Below are 18,026 nucleotides of genomic sequence, written 5' to 3' on the forward strand. Positions count from 1 at the left end.
TTGGGGAAATTTTTTGCCCCCCTCTTGGGTTCTCCGGAGCAGAAGTGAAATTTCCCAGATCGAATTAACAAGAAGAAAGAGCTAAAATGGGAAGTTCTTGGATTGGGGCTGGGGATGTAGCTGCGGTTCTCTGCTCTGAGCCACAGCGGTGGCAACATGAGGGCCCCTTCCCCTGCCTGCCCTCCTGGGAGCAGTGTGGGAAGAGTCTGAGAGACCCTGACTTCTGGCTGCAGGTGGGGGAGTGGCGGTGAGGCGGGGCAGCTGCATGATGAGATCTCTCCCATCCCAGGAAAACCAGGAAACCCTGCTGGCGGTACAGAGGAGCCAGGCCCTGGACAAGGCTGCCGTCAGCATCCAGAGAGTCCTGCGGGGCTACAGATACAGGTGCCCGCCCTGCCCCCTCCCAGCCCACACACCCCCCCGCCATGTGCCCTGGGCAGGCCTGTACCCCCCAAGGGCCACAAGTTCCCACTGGTCCCCCTCTCGGGGTAACCGAGGCAGAAGCGCTGTCGGGACCTCCTGACCAGGGACACTGCAGCCTGTGTTGGCCAGAGAATTCTAATACATTAGTTGAATGTTTGGGGTGGAGGGCAAAATCCACCACGGAAGGAAGAGCCAAATGAAGCGTCAGCTCTGGTTTCGACTGTATCTCGATGCTCTCCTTCAGTTGTCTTAGAGAATGTATGGGTTTGGTTTTATGAGGTGGTTGGTTTTGGAGGGAAGAAAAGAACTGTCTTTGACTCGGTTCCCTGGTCAGTAAGAAGATAACGCTTGAATTTCAGTCCAGGTTCAGTAAATCAGCCATATTACCGCCTCCCTCCCCCTCACCACGTCCAAGGGTCTCGGCAGGTCCCATGGTGCCATTCCCTGCTGTCCTGTCGGCCCGTTGCCAACCATAGGAAGGCCTGGAAACCCAGATAGGACAAAGGGCAAGCAAGTGGCTGAGCCACGGGAATAGCGGCCATGGGCACCAGCAAGCAGGGTCGTGAGGCGGGGAGGTGTGGCTTAGAAGGCCATACAGGTTCAGGGTTCCCCAGTGGTCTCCACTGCCATTGTTGGGGGTGGGCTCGTTACTACCCATCAAGGATGACTTCCTATACAACCCAGGTGAGGGTGGACGTCTAGCCTTTCCACTGGGCATCTTCTGGTGTAGGTGGGGGAACCACAGTTGTTTACACGGTGTTTCACCGGAGTAGACTTGGTTATTATCTAAAAGTTTTCTGTCTTGCTAAACTGCCCCGTTCTGGATCCTTTTGGTAGAGAGAGAAGGCTTTTCTTGGGGTCTTTCTGGTCTGTGCCCATTGTCATTTCTGGATTGCCTTCTTCTTCAGCTCCTAGTCTAGAGTATGTGAGGCAAAAAGAAATCCAGAGAAGTTACCACTGTGTCTGAGATCCTTAGCTGGTCTTCCTTCTTCTCTCCATGTTTCAGAGTCTTCTTAATGTTTGTTTTATGTATAATGTCTAGGGGTTTTTAGTTGTAGTTAGCAGGAGGAGTAAGGGAAAGTATGTCTACTTCATCTTCCCAGAAGTGATCACCATTGGTAATTAATGGTGTTCTCGCTGTTCTGGCCAATGCAATTAGACAAGAAATTTAAAGAAAATATAGAAATCAGGGTTTTTCAGCTTCAACACTACTGACATTTTGCTAGGATAACTTTTTGCTATAGCGGGCTGTCCTGGGCATTGCAGGGTGTTCAGCAGCATCTGAACTCTACTCACTAGATGCCAGTAGCATTCTCCTCCCCAGCCCCCGGTCATGGCAACCAAAAATGTGTCTCGACATTGCCAAGTGTGCCTGGGGGGCAGAATCACCCCCAGTTGAGAACCACTGGTATAAATATTAGAAAGGAGACCAATTATCTTTATCTTTAGATAACTCAGTTGTTTACTTTGGCCTTATATTAGAATCATCATGTGAGTGTGTGTGTGTGTGTGTATGTACATGCACCAAAAAATATTGAATAGATAGATATACAGATATATATTGTCCACCCATCAACAAAGATTCTGACTTAATTGGACTGCACGGCACCCAGGCATCAATAAATATTGAAATTTTCCAGATGATTTTTTTCTTGTTCTTTTTTGTTTGTTTTGGTTTTGGGTTTTTATCCCCCAGTTTTATTGAGATATAATTGACTTACAGTACTGTACAAGTTGAAGGTGTATCACATAATGATTTGACTTATACATATCATGAAACAGTTACCACAATAATTTAGTGGACATCCACCATCTCATATAGATGCAGAAACAAAAGAAAAAAATTTTTTCTTCCTTGTGATGGAAATCCTTCTTAGGGTTTAGTCTTTTTTTTTTTTTTAGTTTTTTTTTTTTTTTTTATGGCTGTGTTAGGTCTTCATTTCTGTGCAAGGGCTTTGTCTAGTTGCGGCGAGCGGGGGCCACTCTTCATCGCGGTGCATGGGCCTCTCACTATCGCGGCCTCTCCTGTGGCGGAGCACAAGCTCCAGACGCGCAGGCTCAGTAGTTGTGGCTCACGGGCCTAGTTGCTCCGCGGCATGTGGGATCTTCCCAGACCAGGGCTCGAACCCGTGTCCCCTGCATTGGCAGGCAGATTCTCAACAACTGCGCCACCAGGGAAGCCCCAGGGTTTACTCTTTTAATAACTTTTATATGTACCATAGAGCAGTGCTAACTATAGTCATCATGTTGTACATTACATCCCTAGTACTTAATCTTATAACTGGAAGTTTGCACCTTTTGACCACCTTCATCCAATTCCCCCTCCCCCAACTCCCCGAAGATGATTTTTAATATGATTGAGATCTATTTTCCTAAACCTAAGAAAATACCCTGAAAAATTATTAGAAGTGCTAAGAAAACTCACTTAAGTGTGGGAGAAAAGGTACATCCGTCTGCACCTCTGACGCCCCAGAGGCGAGGTTTCAGGTTACCTCCTCCAGTGTTCAGCCCACTTTCCTCCGTGTGGAGGGAGCAGTCTGATGGAGCTTGCCAGGCTGCCTGGGTCTGGGGGCTGCCCTCTGCTTTGACCTGCCCCCAGAGAGGAGCTCTGGTCCTGAGACTTCTGACCTGATTTCTGATAAACCCCTGGGCTAGTGGCCAGAGGAGGGGGCGGAGTCTGGCAACGAATAAAAAGTTGGAAATGGGTTTTATCCCTTCAGAGATCTTTGGGGGGAATGAGGAAATTTTTTCTCCTCACTCTAAACACTGGACTGTCCTCGGGAGTTCTCTGGAGGTCCAGCGGCTAGGACTCCTCGCTTCCACTTCAGGGGGCACAGGTTCGATCCCTGGTTGGGGAACTAAGATCCCACAAGCTGCGTGGCATGGCCAAAAAAAATAAAGAAAAGAAAAAGAAAAAAGATAAATTTAAATAAATAAATAAAAACTGGACTGTCCTCATTCACAAATTTAGTTGTTGGCAGTAGATTTTAAGTTCCTAACCTGTCTTTCAGCCTATAAAGGCTTCTGGAAAAGAAATATTGTATGCATTCATTTCCCCCAACATTTCATTATCTCTCTTCCCTTAAAATCAGTTTTTCCCCCCAAAGGCTTTAAAATGTCTGTGGTTGTTACCACTGACTTGCATTTCCGCTTCTAGGAAGGAGTTCCTAAGGCAGAGGCAGGCAGCTGTGACCCTCCAGGCCTGGTGGAAAGGCTACTACAGCCAGAGGAACTTCAAGCTGGTAAGAGACTCACGTGGGAGGCGGAGCCTGCAGGAGCAGCCGTCCAATTAGATACGAATGTTGACGTTTGTTTATGACTGTGAGAGCTGGGGCAGGAAGCATCACATCAGTCACAGGCATGATCCAGACCTCAGCACCCCACACACTCTTCTTAGCACAGTGTCAGGTCACACGGTTTGCAGGTTTCAAAGCGTTCTCCTGCAGAATTTGGGGCATCTCCAGAGCTAGAATGAGATGTCCTACTCTGAAACTAGATGGTGGCTTTTTTTCCCAATTTCCAGGCAACAAAATAGGTTAATGGATTGATTATTTTCTGTTTCAAGCATTTTTTTCTAATTTTTTCCTTGACCACAGGCGCTGCTAATGAGTGTCTGCACAACAAACAAACCAGAGCAACCTTTAACCGTGTCCTGTGGGGCCTGTTTGACTGCTTGTCTTGGTCATGGCTGCGACTGTGGTTGGGACATGCAGTGGTCACATCAGCAAAACTGACCCAGACCTGTCCGCATTCCATGCTCACAAGGGCACGTTGGCAGCTGATATGGATGGAAAGGCTACTTGGGGCCTGTTGCTCTGTGTGCATCATTTTATTTACTGTTAAGCCAACGCTGTATGTCAAGGAACTGAGGCACAGAGAAATTAAGTCATTTCCCCAAGAGCACGCAATCAGTAGGCAGCAGAGCTGGAGTTTGGATGCATGTCTGTGTGACTTCCAAACCTGTAAGATGAAGCATGACCCCTCACACCTGGCAGCCGTTAGGTTGGTCTTTCAGAAGCCAACAGGAGCCATCCCAGAGGCTTAGGGACTGCTGTGGCCTAGGGTGTGTTTGCAGCATAGAAGCAGGTACTCATAGTTTATTCCTCTTGATTTTCAAGATCCCTGAGGGATTAGCTTGATGGAGCCGGCCATAGGCCTCCACACAGGTGCTCTAGCTCCACACAAGCTGGCTGGACTTGGCTGCAGGTGTGAAAAGCAAGGCCTCTGGAATCGTATCACGCATGTGACACCCAAACCAGTTCTCTGTTACTGGAAGAACTACCAGGAACTACTTTATTATTTACACCATTTTTTCCCTTTTTTTTTTTTAAGGAATTCCTTTATTTTTATTATTTATTTATTTATTTATTTATTTTTGGCTGTGTTGGGTCTTCGTTTCTGTGCAAGGGCTTTCTCTAGTTGCGGCAAGCGGGGGCCACTCTTCATCACGGTGCGCGGGCCTCTCACTGTCGCGGCCTCTCTTGTTGCGGAGCACAGGCTCCAGACGCGCAGGCTCAGTAGTTGTGGCTCACGTGCCTAGTTGCTCCGCGGCATGTGGGATCTCCCCAGATCAGGTCTCGAACTCGTGTCCCCTGCATTGGCAGGCAGATTCTCAACCACTGCGCCACCAGGGAAGCCCTATTCACGCCATTTAAAAAGACTTCTTTAGCACTAATTTCTTGCCAGGCTCTGTTCTAACTGCTTTACAAGTATAACTCATTTAATACGCTCGTACTCACAGGCACGTAAAACTTTAGCACTCGCGCTTTGCCATAAAGCAGGTAACTGTCAAGCTGATTTGTGAGGTCACCTTGCCCCTTGCTCTCTGTCCCCTCGGGAAGGCCTTTCTCTGCTCTGTGCCCGGCTGGGCCCAGGCCTCTCTGTGAGCGCCCGTCCTTCTTGCCTCCGCAGGTCCTCCTGGGTTTTGAGCGTCTGCAGGCCATTGCCCGGAGCCACCTGCTGGCAAAGCAGTACCAGGCCATGCGGCAGAGGATGATCCAGCTGCAGGCCCTCTGCAGGGGCTACCTTGTGCGCCAGCAGGTCCAGGCCAAGAGGAGGGCAGTGGTGGTCATCCAGGCGTATGCCAGGGGCCTAGCTGTCCGGCGGCAGAAAGCCAATGTAGGTGGTCACTGCCCTCTCGGGCAGGTGGGAGATGGCCGGGCCCAGGTGAGGGAGAGTAGGCAGGAGGAGTAAGCAGCAACATAGGGCTCCCACCAGACACTCCTGCCCCCTCCAGGTCCAAAAATACCAAGAAATACCAAGAGGAGCCTTCAAGAGAGTCCGGGCAAGAGAGGCGGGAGGGCGGGGAGCGGGGGAGTGGCGCCGAGATGCATATCCCTGCGTTCTGAAATTTCACCCTTGCGTGATCCCATTTCCTCCATTCGGACAGCACCTGAGACTCAACCTCACTCCTCAGAACTTGCTCATTTGGCAATGGTGATAAGGAAGAGGGCCTAGGATGAAGTCTGTCCCTGCTCCGTAGATGAAAATGGGTCCCCGGAGCACAGTGCTAGTACAGTGGCCAGAGCAAGAAAGAGGGCAGAGCCCCAGACATGTCAGCAGCGTGTTCCTGCACCCACATGGCCCCGGACGGGCCACAAACCAGGGCAGGCCCAGGGCCCTCTCCCAGGGGAACCTTGGTGCTCTTTGTGAAGGGACCAGGTGGGCCTGGGTGGGTCTTGCAGCTAGGTTCTGGGGGTCTTCGGGCTTTGGCGTGGTACCCTGTGAGGACAAGCAAGCATCTCCCCTCTCTGGACCTCTAACTATCCACTGGGAAAGGAGAGGCCCAGGCTGGTTATCTCCAGTCCCTCTCGCTTTTAAAACCTAGGATTTTAGAGGGAAATGTATTGATTTGGACAAATACGGCAGGAGGAGGTTTATTTGGCTTCCGGGAGGGGCTTGCCCCCGCCGGGCCTGTGGTAACCGTGGCCCCCGGGGTGTCTGTGCAGGGGCCTCTGGTCGTCCCCGCTGAAAAGCAGAAAAGCCCAAGCGCTGTCCCCAGGAGGAAGCGTAAGTCCATCTACGACACTGTCACCGACACGGAGATGGTGGAGCAGGTGTTCGGCTTCCTGCCTTCCCTGATGGGCGGGCAGGAGGACCAGGCCACGCCGCACATCGAGGTAAGACAGGCCCTGCCGGCCCAGCGGCGGGGGGGGGGGGGCTCTGTCTAGGGGCCAACCTCTAGGCTTTGCTGAAAAGCCAAGACTCAGCTCGGGGAGCTGATGGAGTGAGTAGGTAGGTGTTGAAGTGAGTTCTGCGGTCCTGGGTGAAGATGCAGAGAAAAGAGGAGCGACGGTCTCTGTGGTCAAACCCTTTCAAGTTGAGCAGGTTTCTTACCTGCAAGGCTTCCTAGAGCCTTTACTGTGCGAATGTCATTGGGCTTTCAATCGGGCAGCGTTTCCCGCGTGTGTTCGGCCCCTGTCACACAGCACCTCGGTGGCCGCTGCTCTGCCGTATGTGACCTGGGGACCCGAGGCAGAAAACGCACGGCAGGAGGAGGCCGTGTCTGATGTGGGGGGGGGCGGCAGGGCGGGAGGAGCGGGCAGGAGAGGGCAGCTCCGGGGCTGTCCCGTTGGCTCGCACCGCATCCTGCTCTGGGCCAGTGACCTAGGCGCCCCCCAAGGTGCTCATGCCTCCCCCTCCCCCCGCCCAGGCTCCCTCCACACAGATCATCTGTGCAGTGCCGGCAGCCCGGCCCCCCTCCACTGGAGGAGCACTTGACAGAAGCGAGCAGGAGGCGGGTAGGGAGTGGGGGGTGTCTGGAGAGCCCAGGTCTGCAGCCAGAGGGTGCCAGGTACCTGGGGCTTTCACACCGAGGCCCGCCCAGCACCCGGCAGCCCACCAGGGGCCCACCGAGGGTGAGGGTCGGGGAGGTCCCCAACACAAGGGGCAGTGGATAATTCTGCACCCCGTCAATAACCAGACAGACCCTTCTTGGGGCTCCCTGGCCCCCAAAGATGCACACGCTGCCAGGTCACATCTGAAAGGACAGCAGACCCTTGTCCCTCTCTCTCACGGGCACCCAGGATCTGGAAGAGAGGACCCAGAAGCTACCCGAGGTTGACCTGGACACGGTCCCCATGATGGGGGAGCCCGAGGAGGACGCAGACGACCTGGCCGAGTACACCTTCCCCAAGTTCGCCGTGACCTACTTTCAGAAATCAGCCAGCCACACACACATCCGGCGGCCCCTGCGGTACCCTCTGCTTTACCACGAGGAGGACGCCGACTGCTCGGTACCTGGCTCTCTGGTTTCTGGCGGCTCAGGCCTCCCCCTGGTTCGGGCGGGGTGCTGTGGGCTCCGCGCGGCGTGGAGCCGGGTTCCAGCTGGGCGCTCTGTCCCCGTCTCCCCAGGCCGCCCTGGCTGTGTGGAACGTCATCCTGAGGTTCATGGGTGACATCCCGGAGCCAGTGCTCTTTGCCAGGAACACCCTGCGCGGTGGCTCGGTGATGCGGCAGATCCATGACGCCCTGGGCAGGGAGAGCAGTGCCCAGCCTCCGACGCACAGCGGATCCGCACAGGTGCGCAGTGGGCGGGGGCACAAAGGGCGTGTCCCCCAGGCCCCGGAAGCTGGACTGGAAGGGGGAGGCAAGGCGTGGAGTGAGCACCACCTGCTGGGCGCAGGGGCCCCCAGGGCTTTTCAGTCTTGAATGGCACTCAGGGGCTCACGAGTCAGGCGTTACCCCCAGGACTTTGTGAATTATACAGTCATCACAGGAGAGGATCTCCCAGGCTCTGAACACCGGGTTTGACCTGAACATTGGGCAGTAATACTAACAACAGTTGTTATTACTGACTGGCGACGTGCTATGTGCCAGTTGCTTCTCTTCAGTTAATTTCCAGATGAGCCATCCCTATAAGGTAGGGATTATTAAGTTTATTGTAGCTAGAGAAACTGAGAAGTGAAGTGACTTGTCCCCAGATCACAGTGAATACGTCTGACACAGCTGGGCTTTGAATCCATTCTGCTGAATTCAGAGACCAAGTTCTTTACCCATGTTCTGCCCTGTCCTCTGATGGAAGGTTAATTCACGTCCATTTTTGGTCAGAAGTCCTTCCTAAAGCCCTAGTTTCATGATGTCATCTTAGTGGAATTAACCAAAATAGTCCAAAGGAATGACACAGCAGTGATAGCACTCGGGCCCACCAGCATTAGGAGTCCCACGATTGCCTACGATTCTGACACCAATTCCAGTGTATGTGGATTTTTCCCCACACCAAGAATTCTCAGCACCAGCTGGGTGTCCTACAATTCAACTCAATCCTGACACTATCTGCCTGGAGATAGCATCTGATTCCACAGATGAAGGGCTCCGTCCTTCAAGATGACCCCTGCTTCAACTCAAGTCCGGATTGTTCCTCATTTGCTGACCCACTGGCTATAATCAGAGGTTCCCACGACCCCCCCTTGGGTTTCATTTGCGAGAGCGGCTCAGAGAATTCAGAGCAACATTTTACTTACTACATTACTGGTTTATTATAAAAGGATACAACTCAGAACAGCCAGATGGGAGAGATGCATAGGGCAAGGTGTGGGGAAAGATTAAGACGCTTCCATGGGGAATTCCCAGGTGGTCCAGTGGTTAGGACTCTACACTTTCACTACCGAGGGCCCGGGTTCAATCGCTGGTGGGGAAACTAAGATACCACAAGCCACACGGTGCAGCCAAAAGATAAATAATAAATAATAGAAAAAAAAAAAAAAAAAAGAAGCTTCCATGTCCTCTCCAGGCACCACTCTCCCTAAATCTCCAAGTGGTCACCAACCTGGAAGCTCTCTGAACCCTGTTCTTTGGGTTTTTACGGAGGCCTCATTACATAGATACGATTGACGAAATCATTGGCCACTGAGCCAGTTGAACTCAATCTCCCGCCCCTCCTCCCCTCCCCTTGTCCCCTGGCAACCAGACCCACCCTTAGGTGCTTTCCAAAAGTCACCTCATTAACATAAAAAGACACCTTTATCACAGGAAATTCCAAGGGCTTTAGGAGCTCTGTGCCAGTAATGGAGACGAAGACCAAATATATATTTCTTATTAGAAATCACAATATCACAGTGCCCCATACCTCAGCTCAGATAGCTGTGAGGTCCTGTGTGCAGACCAACTGCATAGACATCTAAGGGAGTCTGCAGCCTGGCATCACGTGGCCAGATCTGGTCCAGGGATGACATGGAAGTTGCCCATGCTCAAGCCCTGACTCCCTGACCTCTAGAGATGTGGGCTCTGCAGAGTGTAATAGTCATTCACTGCTGTGTAACAAATTACCCCCTAAATTTGACAGCTTGAAACAGCCCACATTCGTTATCTCAGACAGTCTTTGAGGGTCAGGAGCAGCTTAGTTGGTTAGTTTGGGCTCAAGGTCTCTGGTGAGGTTGCAGTCAAGCTGTCATCTCGAAGCTCGACCGGGGCTATGGGATCTGCTTCCAAATGGCTCCCTCACGTAGCTGCTGGCGGGAGACCTCAGCTCTGGCCACCTGGGCCTCTCCATGGTGCTGCCCGAGTGTTCTCACATATGCTTCCTCCACAATGAGTGACCTCAGAGAGACAGCAGGAAGGAAGCTGCAATGCCTACATGCCCCGGTGGGTGAGAATGTCAGGAGGCAGGGGCCACTGGGGGCCACCTTGGAGGCTGGCCACCTCTCAGGGAGGGGACGCTGGGAGGTGGTCCAGCCACTGGCACCTCTGGAAGGTGAGCACAGGGAGGACTGGCTTCCCAGAGGTCAGATCTCAAGTGTTCCTTCCTGCACGTTTATTAAGCACCCACCGTGTGCCCCCCGAGGAGGGGCAGTGGGCTGAGTGAACCCTGCCCATCCTCGCTTGCCAGCCTAACGTGTTTTATGTTTGTTCCCTGTGTGGCAAACCAGGTTTAGCCCAGCCAGAAGCTGGTGCCCAGCCCTGGACCCGGTCCCACACTGAGCTCTAATTTTGGCAGCAACTTCTCATGACACCATCAGGACAGGGTGTGACCCCTGCCTAAGGAGACCAGCAGATCATGATGGCTGGGGGCAGACCCCTCCCCACACAGCCTGGGCCCCGCAGCTTAGAATCTTCTGATCTCTGGGAAAGCCCCTACCTTGCAGTGGGTGGAGTGTATTCCAATTCATCCACCAAATTGTCACAGAGAATGACCATAGCCTGGGGCTGTCCTGGGCACCTGGGCTCAGACCCAGCCCGCTTGGCTGGCGAGAGGTCCAAGCTTTGGAATCAGGACAGTCCTGAGCCCTCCCAGAGGGCTGGTGACTGGCCGAGCAGCTTTTGTCCAGTTTCTCACTTTCCCTCGCCTCTGTTTCCTCACCCAGCTGTGAGAATGGCAGTGCACACCTGTCAGTGTTGCACAGCTCGGTCAAGATGAGGGGCTGCTCGGTGCTTTGTGAATTGGCTGGGAAATGGCTGGGGCATCTGGAGACCAGCCCCACCCTAGGCACTGTTGGGTCAGATTGGGAGGTGCTGCCCCAGCTCACCATCCCTCAAGAACTGTCTCCATCCACAGAGGCCCAGCCGCAGGGACAGAGGGACCAAGGACATCTCCTCCATGAAGCTGAAGCGGTCCTCCAGGGTCACGGGCCAGGTGAGCCCAGGGGACAGGGGACCCGGGCCTGTTCCCAGCTCTGCCGCCCGCCGGCTGGCCTGCGGCAGCATTCCAGGCTTTCGCCTGGTTTCCTCCTTTGCAAACGGGAAGAATCTCAGCTGTCCTGACTGCCGCCTTTGGGTTTCAAGGTGGCCAGCCAGCTGAATATCGGAGAAGAGGCATTTGATCCTGACGACCCCATCTCAGACCGACCCATGTCCAATCTGGAGAAGGTGCAGTTCATTGTGGGCTACGCCATCCTGCGGCCCAGCCTCAGGTCAGTCCCCACCCCCGTCGCACCTCATTCAGAACATGGGACCCCTCACTGGCTCTCAGCCCATGGCTGCGGCCCTATCCTGCTCCCTACCCTGGGGCCTGCAGGCTGGGTCTCAGGACAACAGACGCTATCATCAAGGGTTCTCTATTTGCTCTGCTTTAAAACCCCTGGGTGAAACCCAGTTTTAGGAAGACAAATTCATCATGGGCTGGTGATTCATTTGATAACCAGCTTTAATGCAAGTCCCTTTAAATGGGCAAGTCCCTCATTTATGTTATATATATTTTGCTTTATATACAATTTGCTTTACAGGAATTGTGTTTTTATACAAATTTAAAGAACCATGTATACTGCTTTCAGGGACAGACTACTGTATCTCAAGGGTTCACATATTTTAAGTTATTATTTTTAACCAAATTGGGGGAATTTGGGGCATTATTTCTTCAAATGTTTTTTTCTACTTCATTCTCTCTCTCTTTTCCTTTGAACTCTAATTAAACCTATGGAAGACTTTTATATTATCCCTCACATCCCTGAGGGTCTGTTCATCCCTGCTTTCTTTTTTTCTCCTCTGTTCTTTAGATTGGATAGTTTCTACTAATCTATCTTCACATTCACTGATTTTTCTTTTGTCTTCCCCAGTCTGCTATTATACCCATCCACATTTTTTAAAAATTTCAGATATTATATTTTTCAATTCTAGAGCTTGCAGTTGGTTCTTTTTTACAGTTTCTGTTTCTCTACCAAGATATCCTGTTTGTTCATTCACTATGAGCATAGTGTCCTTTACATCTTTGAACACAGTTACAGTAGTTTTTAAACCTTTTCTGATAAATCCAATATCTGGTTCATCCTGGGGCCAGTTTCCACTGATTGCCTTTTCTCTTGAGAATGGTCATGTTTTCCTGTTTCCTCATATGTCCAGTACCTGACTGTTATTTTCTCAGAAGTCTAGTACTTTGGGGTTGTATCCTAGACATTTGGGGATGATATGTTTAGAGACTCTGGAATCTGTTGTATTCCTTCAGAGAGTGTTGACTTTTCATTTTGGCAGACAATTAACTTGGGTGGATTCAAACTCTGTCTCCCTTTGGTGAGCAGCAGCTGGAAACACTGTTCAGTTATTTTAGCCTTTGCTGGACTACCTGGAGTCTGCCCCACACATGTGTAGATCAAGGGTGAGCCAGAGGTTTAGGAAGATTTTATATGCAAAATGTAGGACTCCTCTTCTTTGGTTGTCTTCATTACAGGATTTCTCTTTTCACTTTCAACTGCTGTGGGTACCCAAACTCTGTCTTCTGGTTCTTCAAGCCAGTAAGGCTAGCGTTTTAGCTGCCTGCATGACACTAACGTGGCAACTCTTCAAACTTAGTTGGTTCTACTGGTAATTCTCTCATGGCTGGTCCTCACTGGCCACCACACCCTCCAACATAGCAGACCCATATGAGATGATTGTGGGTTCTTCAGATACTCTGTAGACACTTCTGTGTAGTCCTGACCCCAGCTGGGGCCAACACTGTCTCAGGGATCCCTTGAGATTCTCTGTCATCTCTAGCCCCTAATGGAACATACCACAGCCTCTTAACCACTGGGACCCTCTGGAATGATGGTTGGCCTGCTTGCATGGATCCCAGCAAGATACCTGAAGCCCAGCTCCTTCCATGGCCTCCTCTTGGTCAACAGACACTCATCCACGCTTGCCCCCACCAAACTGAACAAGTGCAGTTCTCAGCTCCTGACTGTTCTTTCTCCATCTTGCCCATCAAGGGTGGCTTAGACTTCTCTAGCAGGAAGCAGACACTAGTCTGTTGTTCATGGAGACCCCCAACTTGTATCTCCAGGGGACACAAACGAAGCACTCTCAAGAGCTCTGTCATCATGCCCCATTCCAGTACCCTGGGGTGGTCAAATGGGCTGCTGGGGCTCAGCATGCCTCAGATGGAGAGTGAGATGGGTCCCATCTCTGGCAGACAGTCCCCATCTCCATCAGCAGGTCTCCTGGGTCCCCCTCACTCCCCCTCACTCAGATGTAGTGAAGATGAGCCAGAGATCTCTCTACTCCCATGAAGTCGCTTCCAGGAATCACCTTTCAAATTTCTCACCTTCCTTTATGCAGGCTGGAGGTGGTGTGCTGGCTGGACTGGTTCTGCCATCTTTTAGTAAATCCTACAAGAGTGTATCTCTTTCGAATATTGAGTATTATCATCTGTTTATCCTTGGCTTTGGAGTCTTAGCCAAATTCCAAGACAAAGCAAATGCCCCACTTCACATCCAGCCACACGTTAGATAAATGTTTATTAAGTACCTGCTCAGGGCCAGGCCCTGGCCTGTGGGCTGGGGATGTAGAGATGAAGGCAACGTGTCTCTGTCCTCAAGGAGCCCATCCTTTAGTTGGGGAGCATGGGAGGACCCGGAGACCCACAATAACTGCCTGTGCTAAGGTGGTGATCCAGTGGGGGCACTGAGAAAGAGTAGGGCCAGGTGGGGTGGGAAGGAGGAGGGGTGTTCGCTAGACAGAGGGAGAGGGTGAGTGGGGTCACAGAGTTCTGAAACAGCCTGAGGGTCTGGAATTCCAGATGATTTGTCCCAGCTGGGGCCCGGAGTCTGAAGTCAATCCTTAGAGCGTAGGGAAAAGCTTTAAGAGAAGACCATGATCATAGATGACTTCCAGAAAGATCTTCCTTGCAATGACATGGAGGGATGGAGCCTGGGGGCGGGAGGCCAGGAGAGGGCTGCTGCAGAGCTGACGAGGGAGCCCAGGGAACAGAAGTGGAGAGCAGGGGACAGAGAAAATTTCCAGGAGACAGATAGTAGGATGTGGTGGCCGATGGGTGGAGTCTGGGGTGGCCCCCAGATTTCCAGTCTGGGTGAGTGGTTGATGGCAGTGCCTGCAGAGGCTGCAGAAGGAGGAGGTCTGCTGGGACTGACTCTACTGGCCCAGGAAAGCTGGCAGTGCTCGTCTCCTCTGAACTCTGTGGTCAGCAAGGTGACATTGCTAGCTTGAAATCAGTATTGGTGGGAATATTTACACCACAGAAATTGGCAAATGCAATGAATTTCAGGGCTTTTTCCCCCAGAAGAGTTGGTTGTTAAACATTTAGGAGCATACCACTGAGTAATTAGGGGAAAGATGCTGGCCTCTGGGTATGTGAGGTTGGAGAGGCTAATGGGACACTCTTATAAGTTGATAGAGGCTTGAGTCAGCAGGGAAGAGTGGAGGAAAGCCCCTACCCTAAGAGGACACAGAGAAGAGAGGCTCATGAGCCTGTGGGAATGGGAACTGATCAGGAGGTAAGGAGTTGAGGGGTTCTCTCTCGAAGTCCCCACTCTCCTCCCTGCATTGGGGGGCAGGGGGTGGTGGGCTGCATTCAGGGGAAGGGGGAGGGCCTCTAGGCAGAGGGAAAGGTTTGAAATAATTGTGAGGTTGGGGAAAGGGGCAGATCAGATTGGGCTGATCTACTAGGAGCAGGGCTTTGGCTGGAGACCCCTGGGCCCTCCCTGTAGCTGTGACCCACACCTGGAGGGTCAAGGTGCTGTGGGCAGAGTGGGTGAGGGAGGGAGCAAAGGCCCAAGGGGCCGAGATGACTGACTGGGAGGACGGAGGGCTGAGGCTTTGGGAAGACAGGAAACAAGGGCTATCAGGAGCGGGGGTGCAGAGGGGCTTCCCTGGTGGTCCAGTGGCTAAGACTCCGTGCTCCCAATGCAGGGGGCCCGGGTTCGATCCCTGGTCAGGGACTAGATTCCTCATGCCGCAAACAAGACCCGGCACAGCCAAATAAATAAATAAATATTAAGGAAAAAAAAAAAGGAGTGGGGCTACAGAGCCCACTGGGGAGACATTGGAGGGAGCACAGTCCTGGGAGACGACAGGGTCCAAGGTGGGCCTGAATGTGACGGGGAGGTGAGGGCGTGCAGCAAAAGCAATTGGAGGTGAGGAGGCTGGAGGTCCCCCTGCAAACATGTCTGCCCCCAGGGGTGCAGAAGCTGTGTGTCCGTGTGCCCCGTCTCCTCTTCTCCCCCAGAGCCAGCCCCCTGCCTGGCCTCCCAGTGCTCTGTGTCTTTTAGGGACGAGATTTACTGCCAGATCTGCAAGCAGCTCTCGGAGAACTACAAAACGAGCAGCCTGGCCCGGGGCTGGATCCTGCTTGGCCTGTGCCTGGGCTGCTTCCTGCCCTCCGAAAGGTTCATGAAGGTGGGGAGGGCCGGGGGCAGGGGCTGAAGGCGGGGGCAGCGAGGGTGGGCCCGGGGCCCTGGAGCAGGTCCAGACCTCCTGACCCAAGCATGGCCCAGTTCTCCTGCTCCTGCAGGCCAGGATGGGTGTCAGTGCCTGGGCTTCTTTGAGCCTCAGTTTCCCGTCTATAAAGAAGGATGCTCCTTCCAACCCCTAATCAGGATCTGCAGGGTCATCTTACCTGGGCTCAGTCACCAGGAGACAATGAGACAATGGGTGCAATGGGCATTGAAAAGGCAAAGGAGTCTGAGGAGTGGGCACCAACCAGAGATTGGCTGCAGCATCTCTCTAGGCCTTAGAACTAACAAGGGAGGTGCTTTCAAGTGTTGGAGGCCCCAGGCTTTGCTACTCTAATATACCTTTTGGTTCTGATGATAAAAGTAATATGTAGGATAAGAAGAAAGTCTAGAAAGAAAATAAAAGTCATCCCCACACCCAAAGGTAACTTCTGTTACAATTCCTGGCCTTTTATGGTGCGATAGGGTCATACTTGGAATCACATAGGAAACAATCTCACTACCTCTTGTCCCTTCAGGGACAGCAGGAAGTGTGGTCACCCTGGCCATCTGCCCTGGGCCCTGGGCCACCCTTGACACCAGTAAACCCTTCCAGGCTGCATCCCCTCAAAGAATCTCTCTGAGAGACAAAAAGGTTTTCAATGCCTTGTTTCAGCATCTTGTCAAACATATTTTGAACATCGGCTCTCCTGCAGCTTTCACTTATCTTATGTGTCTTCTCATGTCATAAACTGTTCCCAAATGGCAGTGCTAATGCCATCTGTTAGCGCTGTCCCAGCGCGTATTTCACTCGTTGATGGACATCTAGGATCCATCTTCCAATTGCCCATCACCATAAACACCACTATGACTAAAAACTTTAGGGACTTCCCTGGTGGCACAGTGGTTAAGAATCCGCCTGCCAATGCTGGGCACACAGGTTCGAGCCCTGGTCCGGGAAGATCCCACATGCCGTGGAGCAGCTAAGCCCCTGCGCCACAACTGCTGAGCCTGTGCTCTAGAGCCAGCAAGCCACAACTACTGAGCCCACGTGCCACAACTACTGAAGCCCATGCGCCCTAGAGCCCATGCGCCACAATTACTGAGCCCACGTGCCGCAACTCCTGAAGCCCGCATGCACTAGGGCCTGCGTGCCACGACTACTGAGCCCACATGCTGCAACTACTGAAGCCCGCGTGCCTAGAGCCCGTGCTCTGCAACAAGAGAAGCCACCGCAATGAGCAGCCCGCGCGTCGCAACGAAGTGTAGCCCCCCCTCACCGCAGCTAGAGAAAGCCCACGCATAGCAACGAAGACCCAGTGCAGCCAAAAGACTAAATAAATAAATAAAATTAAAAACAAAAAAAAAACTATATATCTCCCTTTATCATAGGTTTGAATTATTAGGTCGAAGAGTATGTACATTTTTAAACTATGTACTATTTAAAACATATTGACAAATGACTCCTCAGAAATGCTGTGCAATTGATATTTCTTCTCACAGTGTGAGAGCCCCGTGTCAATGCACCTTTGCCAACACTATTATCATTTTTATTTTCATTTAAACTTTTTTCCAGTTTTATTGAAATATAATTGACATATAACATTGTTCAAGTGTAGGGTGTACAGTGTAGTGATTTTACATAGGTGTGTATTGCAGAATGGTTGCCAAGTAAGGTTAGTTAACACATCCAACGTCCATAGTTAACAATTAGTATCACAGTTTCTAGAATCTGGACAGTAAGTAGAAAGTGTCCTCTATTCTAAGTGTCTTCGTCCCCTTCCCTTCCTCGCCCACCAGTATCTGCTGAACTTCATTGGTCAAGGGCCAGTCGGCTACGGGCCCTTCTGTGTTGAGCGCCTGAGACGCACCTGTGCCAACGGGGTGCGCACGGAGCCGCCCTCCTGGCTGGAGCTGCAGGTAGGGGCGAGAGACGGTCTGTGTGGGGTGGTGCCAGCCGTCACGGCTCTTCCAGCACAGCTCATGGGGCTGCCAGCAGGAAGTGTGTGCTCCGGGCCCGTCCACCGCCTTCTGTGCCAGTGGTCCCTGTGAGCCTCCCCAGGCCTGGTCCAGCCTTCAAAATTGCACCCTCGCCACCAATCTAAATCGGCATTCCTTTAGGGCCCTACTAGCTGAAGGGGAAAGTAAGTCTACTCAGTTCCTTAGCTGCAAAGTGTGAGTGGCTGCTTAAAGCGTTACCCCTCCCAAGGACATATGCATTTTATGTGGCCAACCAAGGTCGGCAATGTTGTTTGTGTCACCTGTGAGTTCCTGCAGTATCCTCAGGAAAGGTCCTTCAGAAGCAGGCGGGGTTGAGGGGACACCCCTGCCCCCCACTATACCTGCAGCTCCTGAAAGGCACTCACTGTCTGTGCCCCATGGTGCCCTATACCAGGGTAACCTCCCGCCACACCCCCCCCCATCCTCGCCCTGCCACCCGAGTCCACAGGGCCTCCCCGCTTCCACCTTATCTACCTGCTCTGCCCGTGAGCCTTGGGGTTGCAGGTGAACTTGCCTTAGCGGTGTGGT

The 18,026-nt window shown here is 52.2% G+C and overlaps 1 protein-coding gene across 2 annotated transcripts in view; it reads left to right on the top strand.

Moving 5' to 3' along the window:
• The window catches only part of MYO7B (myosin VIIB), a 104,009-nt gene that overhangs the window by 69,285 nt on the left and 16,698 nt on the right, over positions 1–18,026 (top strand). For both annotated transcript variants that reach the window (XM_082396608.1, XM_082396609.1), the window contains exons 19-28: positions 290–384; positions 3,581–3,665; positions 5,335–5,541; positions 6,372–6,542; positions 7,449–7,658; positions 7,777–7,944; positions 10,916–10,993; positions 11,143–11,270; positions 15,336–15,462; positions 17,298–17,417. In XM_082396608.1, the coding sequence (XP_082252734.1) occupies positions 290–384; positions 3,581–3,665; positions 5,335–5,541; positions 6,372–6,542; positions 7,449–7,658; positions 7,777–7,944; positions 10,916–10,993; positions 11,143–11,270; positions 15,336–15,462; positions 17,298–17,417 (1,389 nt within the window). The remainder of the gene's footprint in view (positions 1–289; positions 385–3,580; positions 3,666–5,334; positions 5,542–6,371; positions 6,543–7,448; positions 7,659–7,776; positions 7,945–10,915; positions 10,994–11,142; positions 11,271–15,335; positions 15,463–17,297; positions 17,418–18,026) is intronic.

The sequence above is a fragment of the Balaenoptera borealis genome, assembly GCF_965194805.1.
Source record: "Balaenoptera borealis genome assembly, chromosome: 6".
Taxonomy (NCBI): Eukaryota; Metazoa; Chordata; class Mammalia; order Artiodactyla; family Balaenopteridae; genus Balaenoptera; species Balaenoptera borealis.